Raw genomic sequence first — 12476 nt, 5'->3', positions numbered from 1 at the left:
TGCCATATTCCCCTATCTAACAAAAAGATATGAAAGCCACATTTGAAAGATAAAGTACCCACAGCTACATGTCACCTGGTTTTGTTTTCTTTGATTTTCACAAGTACGACGGCAACTGTCCCAAACAGTAATTTGTAAAAACAGTTCGATTTGATGGCTGTGAATAGTGTGCGTATGTTGGGACTAATAGCAGATTAACACAGTGGATAGTTGAGGGTAGAGAAGCACAGAAAAACAAAATGAATAAGTATGAACAACGGGTTAATTAGTAAAAGGAGGAAAGTAAGCACAGTACTGGCACTGATTTCTTGACATCAACATGTCTGTGTATAACTCTGATCATGGATGTAGCAGGTTTCTGATACCCCATCCCCGCAGACAACATAGTTGTGTGCAGCCATGAGAGCCTGATATGTTTACCGTGCTGCGTCTTCAGGTGATGTGCTGTCCACCTAGTTTACCTTCTAGTGAGAGTTGACCTCAGCAAACAGGGCGCAGGAAGGCAGTCGATCGATCGGAGCACTTGGCCAAGTTAGCTTAGTCGGCGCAGTCAAATCAGTCCAGTTTTAGGCGAAAAGCTCACTGCAGTCCAACATTGCTAATTCAATATTCTCCTGATAAGTGTGCTATGCCTCAGAGGCACGGATGACCAAGGACAAGCAATCTTTTCTTACCTTCAATGCGACCAGGCTTCATGGATGTGAAGCAAACCTGGGAGCGCTGCGGCGCTGTAGATCCAGACTTTCACTGACAGGCTGCTGTCGCATCGAATCAAAAGGTACTTAAGTTGAGGAAAAGCAGAATGGGCTGTGTAATTCTAGGATTCCATTCACCAGCGACACAACGTGAAGCAGCTACCCAGATACGTAAACTTACTACCCCTAATGGTTCTGATACAATAACCAGCTTTGGCGGTCCGCTTTCCCAGTTTTGCGACAGCCCTTCTAAGCTCCAAAGAGCATACCGCAACGCATAGCGGCACCAGTGAAATTACTGAGTTTCTTTTGCATCTTAATGAAATCGGAACCAATTAGCGCAATACATCAAATCTAGAAGACAGTCTACTTTCCTTCAACAAATAACCCCACTAAGAATTAGGGAAGGAAAGCGACAATCAGTAGTCTTGATGACCAACTCAAGAGCACTAATGGGTGCTGTGTTAAAAGCTAGGTAACTTATTTGAAGGAGCAAGATCGACTGAGTTAAAAGCCGCTTTTGTCACTTTGATGGCGATGGCAATACTCTGTCTGGTGGTATCCGAGAAGTTGTCTTAAGGTGAGATGGCCCTGGTAGGTAGAGCGCGAATTTACTGACCGGAAGGTCCGTGGTTCGAACCCGACCTCCGCCTCTCGACTTCCCCTGTTTAGGCTTGGGCAACCTGGCAGTATCCCAGCCCTCGTGCAACCTTCGGGTGGCATGGCAGTTAGGCAACGAAAGGGCGCCACAGCTGAACAATTTTTTTTCAAATTTCAATGTCTTAGGGTAAAGACATCGTCAATGCACCCACGACCTGGGTGGAACTCAACTCACTTTTCACCTCCATACCTTTTGCGAGTGCCAGTAGTTCTGCGCACAATAACGCCTGTGACCAACTAGAAGCGGCAGTGACCAAAGTGACTCTCAACTTGTACTTTAATCGCTTTTCGAACACAGGAACGACATTGGATATTTGCCATTCCTCTGGCACTTTAATAGCCTTCCAAAAATCCCTGCACGTAATTCGTCAGATTGTGAACGAGTCGTTCGTCTTCATCGAGAAAGTTCAATCAGGACCGAATGCCTTAGTGGTTTCACAACTCTCAATTTTTAACCTCATCTTCTGATGGAACCGTGCAGTTCACGTCCCACTGTGGACCTGGCGCTAGTTTGTTTGTTAATCTAGGCACCTCAGAAAAGTAAAGTTGTCTTTTGAAACGTTGCCACAACTGAAGCTGGGTGTGGGATCTGGAATGAAAATATACACCGCATTTCTCTATAATCATTCCAATGACCAACGGCTTTCTTGGCCAGGTATCGTAAAGGAGTTGGATAATAATTCGACTATTTACAATCGGCGCTACCATCTCCTTTTTTTAGACTTTCTTTAGGTAGTACTTCCCCTGGTCACTCTTTTGACTGCCGGTAAGGGGTGGCCTTAGAAAAATGAATAAATCGTACTGTCTCCCTTGCATCGATTGGGGACACTAACCCATGTGAGATCAAACTTGTAATGCACCAAGGCCCAGTTTTAGAACGCACATAGTCTTGAATTATATTCTCTTTTGCTGCCTGCAAGTTGTCTTGATAAGGGTCAGTGTTATGGTTCTTGGAAAACGGAGATTTGTAGGCAATGATGATTGGTCTTCTGTATTATCGATGAGATACAAACTGCAAAGCAATCACGAACCAGGTTGTGACCCTTTATATATGTTCCACAAAAGAAAACGGTATTGAGCGCTAGATCGCCAACAAGTGGCGTTTATTGTGTGGTCAATCTGAGAACTCCGTTGTTTATTATTTGGAGGGTGACTCGATATTTACACTAGAGCTAGCTGTTTGTGCATGTAGCACAGCACACTGTTGTAGAAAGCGATTGCGGTTATCGGTTCTGGAAGCACCTACATCTATCAGTCATCATCAATCAGTCAGTGGTTTACGGGTGCTCTTTCGAACGAAACTTCTTCACTGGACGTTAGCTTCGACGTTACCTCATCATCCAATATGTACTATCCAACACTGATCACTATGAGACATAGCCGGGTTCATCGTGTCTTGAGCTGTCGTTCCAAACTAGGCCAATTTTTGTGTAATGTACTATTATAAGGTTGCTAAAAATCCGTCGAAAACCCAACCTTATAAGTAGTACCTTACAAAGATATACATGTATCACGATATTTCAAATATCGTAGCGACTGAAACATAAGGCGGCCTGGTGCAGCACATTCAGTTGCCTGAGAACATCATAAACGAGAGATTCAGCTGGGTTCCAGGTGAGTCTCTCGAAAGAACCAAATTGGTTTGCAAATGAGTGTATATTCACCTACATCTAATCCTCCACCAAGCTAGGTCTGATTTATATACAGTCTTCTAAACCAGGCATTCAAATTGCCCGCTACAGCATTCCATACAATTGTCCATTCGCAGAAGTACCTATGCTTCTATCACTGCTGCGGTTTGTTGCAGCGTATGCAAGAGAAACGAGTATATTTCGGGTTGTGAGAAGTCTGTTGCGGATACTGTCTGACCCGACAAGCTAGATTGCACCTGCTCAGCTGTTCATAGATTTCCATTCGAACACAGAGCTTTCATACCCAACGCAATATCCCCATCGTTGAAACGACATACAGCGGCTTCTAGATCACCCGACACCCGGAGAGTAAACTGAATAAAGTGAGTTGTCTTAAACCATGTTCAGCTTTTGGGTCCTTTACGCTTATTTAAAAATCATAGAAAATATCGATTTTCAAAGAGGAAAGGGTGTGAGCAGTAGATATTTAGCAAAAATGCAGGCACGAAAAGCTGGTACGCCGAACACACCTCCCTCGTTGGCAGTGCGCGTTTTGGACTTACTATTACTGCTACAATCAGACACGTTTGCGCTGCCAGAGGTGACAATGGGCGTGGTATTGAATGAATAAGAAGATAAGCCCCTGCTCCAAAGCCGTGTAGGCGGGTGGTACCTCCTGGCAGACCAGAAATAAGCACCCCAACTTGAGCCTCCAACTGACCTGCGAAGCGAAGACTTTTAATGTTTTCTTGATGAAACCAGCCCGAAGTCAACGTTTCGACTGCATTGAATGATGCGCCAACGGTTACGGTTAGCCTTTGGATGATCGGGGAGCAAGAGCTTCAGGACAGACCTTTTCTATCCCGTCACTTCTTGTGAAGAAAACAGCATCTCTGATGTCTTGATTACGAAGAAATACCTAACTGTCTCCACAGTTGTGTAGCGGAGGACAGTAAAAAGTAACCCACATGTTATAATTGCTTGTATGCTTGTACTTCTTTCGGTTTTGTTGCTACTCCTAACATTCCACATTTGTTTAAAACTCGAAGCAAGAGGTTCCAGTCAGTTTAAACTGCAGGATGCTTAAAACATTAAAATTCGATCACTATATCAGAATGACAGCTATTGGTCGGCAGTTTGTAAATCGGTGCAGTATTTTCCGTTAAAAGTGGCTTTAATCAGTTAATTGTCTGCATAAGAATGCCTCGATACCAGCGAAAATACCCCAAAATTAGAATGACCGCATAGTGCTGTGGGAAATTCAGTCTGGCTTCTAATGAAATGTTCTCTTCTACAGTTGTCATTTTCTCCCGAATATTTTCCTACTACCCAAAATTTCGCTTCTGATAGGTCGGGCGTTGAGCAAATCACTGTTCTTGGTAACTGACCAAAAAATTCTCCGTTGCATCAACAATGTAATGTTGATTGAGTATTAAATGTACAGTCATCAGAACATAGGTGAGGTTCAAAAATTCTTCAATTTCCAAAGACATTACAGGTATCTATCAGTTTATCTTACATTCTCAGTTTTGTAGTATGAGATAATCTTCTCTATGAAAGGTGAGTAATAAAAATGGTAATAGAGGCATATTAGGTTGAAAACGCTGACCACAAAAAATGATGATAAATTGGGAATCTTATCTGGTTATGAAATGTATGCTGACTCGGGTGTGCAAACAACCATAAGTATGGCCTAGATGAAAACTGGTTTAAATACCTGTGGAAGCAAGCATTGCTGGATGGCTTTACAAACTAGTGACCATATTATTCAGGCATTTCCTTTCGAAAAAACGTGAGTCGGTTCTTTTGTTGCATAGTTCTAAAACCCCTCTACATTTTACATCTCATACCTAGAAATGTTCTTGTGCTCTTTGAAGATCTAGTGGTGAAAATATCGTGTTTTTCTTCAAGACAAGTCAATAGCATATACCTGCGTATTTGTTGGGAAGTTTACCAGACAAATCGCTTGTATTTGAATTTCATTACTGTATTCCACTTTGACCGTTCCGAACGGCACGTGATACAACAAAATGCACCTTGCACATAAAACTACAAAGTCCACTTATGTGGCCAGCTTCTGAGCGGCCGATTGCACTGTTGGAATTTCCGGTTCCTTCAAGCTGTGACAAATCAGTTCATTGCAAGTAATACAACGAGGTCAGTGCATCCCGTTTATATTTCCTGGTACAATCGATTCAAATAATTCAATGCATCCTGAACGGATCATTTTCCTTCGGAAAGGTGTTGATCAAATTCGGAAATCAGACACTTGGTTTCAGACCCAATGCACTTTTACCTATTTCTAAATTTCATCGTAATAATATGAAATCAGCCTGGTTTTCTTTGGAATTATTAAGCCTTTCCGCATATCACCCTACTCAATCGCACACGGTGTGCTCATCTTCAACGACACTTGTTACCGCACTTGAGATGAGACCCTTCTAACCGAAAAGGGATATAGTGCGAGAAGAAAAGAACAGATCAAGGCTGTAGCACAAGCATTAGTTTAACTTACCACATAATAACTTCTTGTTTCTCTATCGAGTTCCTTCTTTGTTCGGATCGCGTACTGTCGATAACTGGCTACGATTCCTCTAGATTCCAACGCTGACTCAAATATAACGTCTGAGTGGTAGGATGGAAATCCATGGCTACTTGCTTCATCCAGTGAGAACATCTCAGTTTCACTGATAATCTGACAACGAAACTGTGAGATTGGAGAGTCTTCGTCTGTCACGTGCACAAGAACAACTAATGATCTTGGAGGCGTTGTAACTTCAGGTAGTAAAATGCGACCGTCTGTGAGTCGCTTACCACGGCTGAAAAATGCAATATTTGGAGCGTTGTCATTGATATTAATTATCTGTATTTGCACATCCGCACTCGAGGATAAACTTGGTTTCCCAAAATCATTAGCAACTAAGCTAAATTGTAGGAAGGGTGGAAACCGTTCAGCGTCTATGCGGCTGATTAGCTGGACATATCCACGATAATGTGATCCACTCGGAAGTGTCTGATGCGGTTTTGTATGGGAACCAGAAGTTTGATAAGTTGGATTATGGACTGCCTGCAAACTAACCCGAAACGTTTGTTCAGCAGTTCTACTCGTATCCTGGATGCTTATTGATACGCGTCCATTTTCTCCAATATCCTTGTCTACGACCTCAAAAGTAAAAATATTTGCGGGCATGAAGTTTTCCACAATTTTCGCTTCATAGTGAGGACGGTCAAAGGTAGGGCGATTATCGTTGACATCAGCAACTTTGATCACAACATAAACAGATCCAGTGAGTGCTCGATTGGATGCGGTAACATCAATTGCATTTCGATCACCTCCGTCCACAGCGATCAAAGTGAACGCATATAAATCACATAGTTCTCTGTCCAAAGGAGCAGTCGGTATAAGGTAGGGTCTTCCGGAAGCTGTTGTTGCTATTCGCTGCACCACTGGCACACCATATATCTGGGAATACTGGTCTCTTGGCGTCACGCTTGTCGTTCGCTCTTCATCAACTCCAATCTGAAAATGTGATTGATTCCCATGAACCCAGTTTTCCGTGCGGTATTCGGTTACGCTATATTGTGAACTATCTGGATCAATAGCTTGTGGTAACCAGATACGTTCTTCTAGACCACTGTCTTCATGAACTACTGTGTAGGGTGAGTGAATTACCGGAAAACGAGGAGCATTGTCATTCACATCTTGAACCACAACTTGTATGAAAAAAGCTTTTGGTAATGCAGTCGGTAGAGGGAGAATATTTACATGCAGCAGCTGACAACAAGCACCAGCCAGACATCCATCGTTTGCGAAAGATGCCGACAGAGGGGGATTTTGCCCAGGTGGTTTGTCCAATCGATGAAATTTCTGTTGGTGTAATTGACATACAGCTTCGCGATCCAACGGCCGAATCAGCCGTAAAACAAAATTGTCTAGGGCGAATGGCCAGAACAATTTCTGCTGACTGGCGTAAGCTGTAGCGTTCTCTGGCAGTTGGCCTTCGCCATGTCGGACGAGTGCGGCTCTGATATCCAGTATGTCGGTATTCAACGGACTGTTTTCCACTATGGTGATCCTTTCGAACAGCTGCGCTGAGGACAGTCGAGAAAAGCAGAGGAAAAAGACGATGAAAGACTGCGGCGGATTTTGAATAGTCTGTTCCACACTTTGCATTTTCTAGGTCTCGATTGACAGAACCGTGAAAGAGTATCTAAAACGAAGGAATCAAAATTACAGCAGATCAGCACGATTTCAGAACTGTTTTGTTGTCTATTTAGTGCGGTAAAGCCTTGCTGATTTATTCAGATAGAACAAAAGTACAGTGTTCATAGGAATCATCTCTCTCTATTTTAAGCTGTTCAAATTTTAGACGCCATGGTTTATTAATTCAAAAAGGAATTATGTTTTCTTAATTTGCAGTACTGATTAGGACAACTAACAGAATATATAAACAAATAACAATTATAGCGTAAAATACCAGCTACCTTAAGACTCCTAAGGTCTACCTAAGACTAGCAAAAAGCCGAAAACAAACCTCCTAAACTAGCCTTGGCATGCTGAGTTCCGCGGCAACCTAACGAGGTGTTTTTGTGTGCAAAGATTATTCTGTCGAATGACATTCAATGAGCGAAGGTGAGAAACTGCTAAATGTACCATGTGAGTTTACCCCCAGCACGTTCAGTATTAACCCTATCGTTTGATTTTCACTTGCAATGAATTACAGGATTTAAATTTATTTGAAGCGAAAGTTGGGCTATCGAGACTGATAAACATGAAAATGTCAGATTTATGAAGTTCGCAGCTAGAGTTATTACCACACATAATTATCGAGTGATTTTTTTTCAAAAGAATGATAATTCCGGTCATATCGACAGTTAGGACGTGGACACCGACCGCGTGGTTCAAACCCATCAGAAAACTGGCAGCAACTCAGCCTTCGTTCTTACTTTGGTGGCACGGGATCTAAGCACCGGAAGGGTGTTAAAGCTCGCTCAGGATCAGCATTTCCAGTGGACTTTGTTATGGTGATCGAATTGCCCGACCGCCGCATATGCATTTTAAAGATGTGCTGACGAACCTTTGGTTTCATCTGCGGCAAGCAGTGGGTCAAGAAAAGTTGCATAATTCATCGGCTCTATTCTCGATAACTCAAGATTAAGGTCAGTGTTTTTTGTAATTTACGACTTGCCCCGATTAATAAAAATAAATTCAACAACGGTACTAGGGCCTCTAATGGATTCTGATTTGAATCACCCAGGGATGCTTTGAGGACTGCCAAAAACGATTACCAAGAAATGGAAAATAGTTTCTGCATTTGACCAAGCATAATAAAGAAAAAATCTTCCGGTTCTAAGCAATGGAAAGCGTGCTTTTACAAGCCAATGCAAAAACAAAGGGCTATTTTACAGTGAGTAATTATTTAACGTTCTAGCTACTAGGGTTACAACATCAATTTCAAACTATGCCAAGTTTTCACAGTCACGTGAACAGCACAAAGCCGGTATTATGTTTTCGCACTTTCATGCCTGACAGAGTTGGTTCTATCGTTTTGAAACCACGTGGACATTGGTGGGAAAATTTTGTTGAAAAACGTTTTCTTCGAATGTTTCTAACGCTAATTGAAGGGAATTACACTAAGAAAGCAGTCGTGTATTTGTTGCAACCGTGTATTTTACTGGCAACGACGTAAAGCAACCCCGGCATTTGATAACTACTCGCCCTTCAAGTCCACCAAGCGCCGGATGTAACCCCCTCAGAGAAGTCACTTTTGATTGGTGGATCAAAGCTCATCAACGTAATAATAGCACCCACGAAAGAGTCGGCCTTTGTTTGGACTCTTGTGCGCGACATTTCACCTGAACGTACTGGACCTTCTGATGCATTAGTATAATCAGTTGCATAAATAAGAGTTTCTGAAAAGAACTTTCACAAAATTGGGACTCAAACTTGGAGGACAAAGGCTGTGCAAGATTTTATTGTATTGGAGACACTTAAATTGCTCCAACAAACGTATACCCGTAATACAAACACATTTGCCGTAAAACAATAGTTTTACGTGAATAATATGAACAGTGCACCTTGCCGTTACCAGGCGAAAGGATTAACAAGCACTTAACGGTGTATTTCAGGGTGAAGTCCTCGTTTACTCTAGGAGGTTCATGTGTTTTGTGCATTCCTAAACAATTTAGGAGAATCGTGGTCGACCAATTTGTTATAATCTTAATGTGCTTTTGATGGAGGTGTCAGGTTATCTCTTTACTCACGAATGAGAGATTGTAATGTGACACTGACCATGTTCAGGTTCGTACACACAGCTTGCTATCAGAAAGGTTACCAAAGTTTCGGTCGGTGTCTAGCAGGACTTACGAATGCAGGCACCCCTGAATCATCACGCTATGCAGTTCATTTTATCATATAGCCATTTATACATGTAGGGGTCAAACATACACTGGTATAACTCCCCTACCGGCCCGCACAACACTGAAACGCAGGTGGCACAATTGATTTCGTCGTTATCAGTGCGTCACTACTGTCGTTTTAGAGTAATTTTACTCACGAGAATCCTCCAACTCGTTGCACAAAATGGGGCATAGATTCCAACCCTTGAACCTCATGCAGTGGCCACAAAACGTACACCGAAAAAGCAGTTGCCTTTGGAATTGCAGAAAATGAAGACAGTGGGTTTTCAGGTGCAGAGAAACCATGCAATTAGTATAATTAGATACAGTAATCACACTCTGAGAGTGATGACGTTTGGACAACAAGCGAACCGCATGAAACGAACAACAATATACGCTAAACTGCATGATTCAGCAAAACAAGAAGCGAAGAGTTTGCTTTGAAGTGCGAAACAAAACCACTGTAGTAAAAATTTCGCCCATTAAATATTTAAATCAACTCACCATGTAAACTCAATCATATTTTACTGTATGAAAATAGGAGGCCTCTATTTACTGGTTCTTTATCTAACCTCCCACGACCTGTTACGTAGCGTACCGGGCGAATTCACAGAGGAATTGCATCATATTTTTACACATCATTGGACAGCGTTGGACAGGTTCATTTGTCATAGGTTTTCGTGCGTTTTAATAGCTTGAAAGCACCATTAAAGACAGGTGCCATTCAGACTCATTTCCCACCTTCCGCTCAAAAATCTGGTCCACTGGCCAAGCCATGTACTACGAACCAATGCGTACGTCAAATAGGGAATATAGTATACAGTTGGAATGGAAGCCTGACTAATTTGAGGTACACAACAGGAATCCTTTTAGTGCGGGCTCAGCCACCATTAACCCTGTCCAAAGGTACGTGGATAACACTGTTTAATTTCGCTGTGCATTCAGTAATTTATTGTGAGTGAAATCTAATGAGCTGCTCATTCGAACTACAAAGTTAATCGGTCATCAGGTTCTCAGTAATAACCAGCATGTCTGGGTTTCATGCAGTCTCCCGCGGATCAGTCATGAAGCCAGTGTGCCAGGGAAACTCAATTATCAAATGCACGGGCAGCAGAAAATGATACTTCGTTGTGGCTATAAAGCTGGTTATTTCAACCAGACCCATTTTTAATGAAAGTGAATACGATGCAAAGTACTTCTGAAAGACAAAATCATGTTGCTCGAACCGACCTCGCAAGAAAACACCCTAAGACAGGGGTACGAATGCATTTCATGCTTAGTTGTTTTTCAATTCTATAAACTTGATCTCAACGCAGTTTCAGTGTCCTATGAGAGACCGATTGGCGAACAGAAATGCCTTAAGGGAAATCGCTCCCGCTTTTTTCGAGACCAAGCGCTCCTCAATTAGGCCGATTGGAGGTAGCCAGAACAGGATAGTGATCCATCAACATTTTCTTGTGCCGAGTTTTGTCCACAGCACAGTGTTCAAGACAATTTTGTCAGTAATGATTGATCGTCCTGAGGCAGCAATCAAATTTGCCCGCTTTCAATCAGTCAATCAATCATTTTTGGTTTGTATAGCCAGACAAATTGATCGTTTTATTCGCAGGTTTGCCCATTTCATTCATTCAAAACCATCGCCACCTAAACTTGCGTATTATTCGTAAACACTTTTGCCAATTTCTGGCCTTTTGGCTTCAGAAGCATGCCTTAGTCAAGAAATTCGCATGCCTATGTCAGCAAATTCAATCTAGCAGTTTCCAGAAAACTCTAAGTCTAGGGAAAGGGCATGTCTATTGGCTATGATGATGCTCTCACCCACTTAGGCTGCGAATACATAAGCATCACAATACGGATCACGGAAATACGAGATCCAGGTAAGTACATTCGAGCCTCCTGTCACGACCACATTTGTACACAAATAAGTGTAGTTCACGAATTACGCCCAATTCGGGTTCGAGTAGAACAAGAACTTGACGGAAACTGCTCCAACCTGATGAACTCCAATAAGTACAAAGCTTGTTGCTGGCTGCCGGAAAATTTTCAGCAATAGATGTTTGATAGTAAGCAACTATGTTGAGGACTATACTACTGAATCCACATCAATCTTTTCAGGATCAGAACCGTACTCCCTCAGTTTGGGTCCTCATTATACTTTGATTTCGTGAGATTTATGATCATTCTTTGGGTGTATAAAAGAAGTAAAACTGTGGCTGGACTACCCGTCTATAGGAAGTGTGCATGAGTAGACAGAGACGTCGCACTAGCTGTAGGATTTTTCAAAGTACAGTTTCTGTCGACGGTTAGTTCAGATGCAACAGAACCATATGATAACCCGTTTTGTTTGTGTAAGCATGGGTTACTCAAGCGTGAACTTCAGTAGTGGTCAGCGACCGCAATCGCTCTGACACCATCTGTTTAGACAATGATCATCTCCCCTAGATGAGGCAAAACATCGTTTCTCTGTCTGGGTGTGTGGAATACCGATCGATGTCATATGTTTATAGCCTTGTAGAGGAATCTACTCCCAGTGACTGTACGAAAAAGACACTGGTGTTCGGTTTGGTCTGGATCAGGTCATGTCAGCCAGCACAACCTTATTTTACTGATGCAAACTTTATACACGGCGTCACTTCGTGTCAGCTCCTAACTTAAGGGTTGCACCCATTTTACGACTTGTAAGGAAAACAAGGCTCTTATGCTCACTGTAAAAAGAAACGAAGACCGCAAATTTTAAACTAGTTTTAAACTGGTTTAAAATAAGCAAAACAATGTCGGAGCATCACTTAAGGGACATTTTCATCCAAATTTCATAAGACGTTGAAATAAGCATAAAAACGTCTTTGAACATGATTGTTTTGATGATAGGTTGTTTTTCTATCGTTTCGGACACAGCTCATTTTTATTTGTCCAAAACATTGCTTTTCAAACACACCTATTTCCTGAAAAAATCCACCATTTTTATGACTAAATCTTTTGGGAAAATTAGTAACCAGCAGTGTGTGGCCAAGTAAGTCTGGAAAAAGTTACTTTTATACGGAATCGGCACTTATTTGTAGGCTTGTTCATAGAGATATGGATGACCTACTTT

The 12476-nt window shown here is 42.0% G+C and overlaps 1 protein-coding gene across 1 annotated transcript in view; it reads right to left on the bottom strand.

Annotated features, from left to right (window-relative positions):
• The window catches only part of T265_02662 (hypothetical protein), a gene marked incomplete at both ends in the record, with an annotated part of 57738 nt that overhangs the window by 29030 nt on the left and 16232 nt on the right, over positions 1-12476 (bottom strand). The window contains one exon of the mRNA XM_009166964.1: positions 5502-7197. Coding sequence (XP_009165228.1) covers positions 5502-7160 — 1659 coding nt within the window. The remainder of the gene's footprint in view (positions 1-5501; positions 7198-12476) is intronic.

The sequence above is a fragment of the Opisthorchis viverrini genome, assembly GCF_000715545.1.
Source record: "Opisthorchis viverrini unplaced genomic scaffold opera_v5_34, whole genome shotgun sequence".
Taxonomy (NCBI): Eukaryota; Metazoa; Platyhelminthes; class Trematoda; order Opisthorchiida; family Opisthorchiidae; genus Opisthorchis; species Opisthorchis viverrini.
This window is presented reverse-complemented; position numbering and strand designations above follow the sequence as displayed.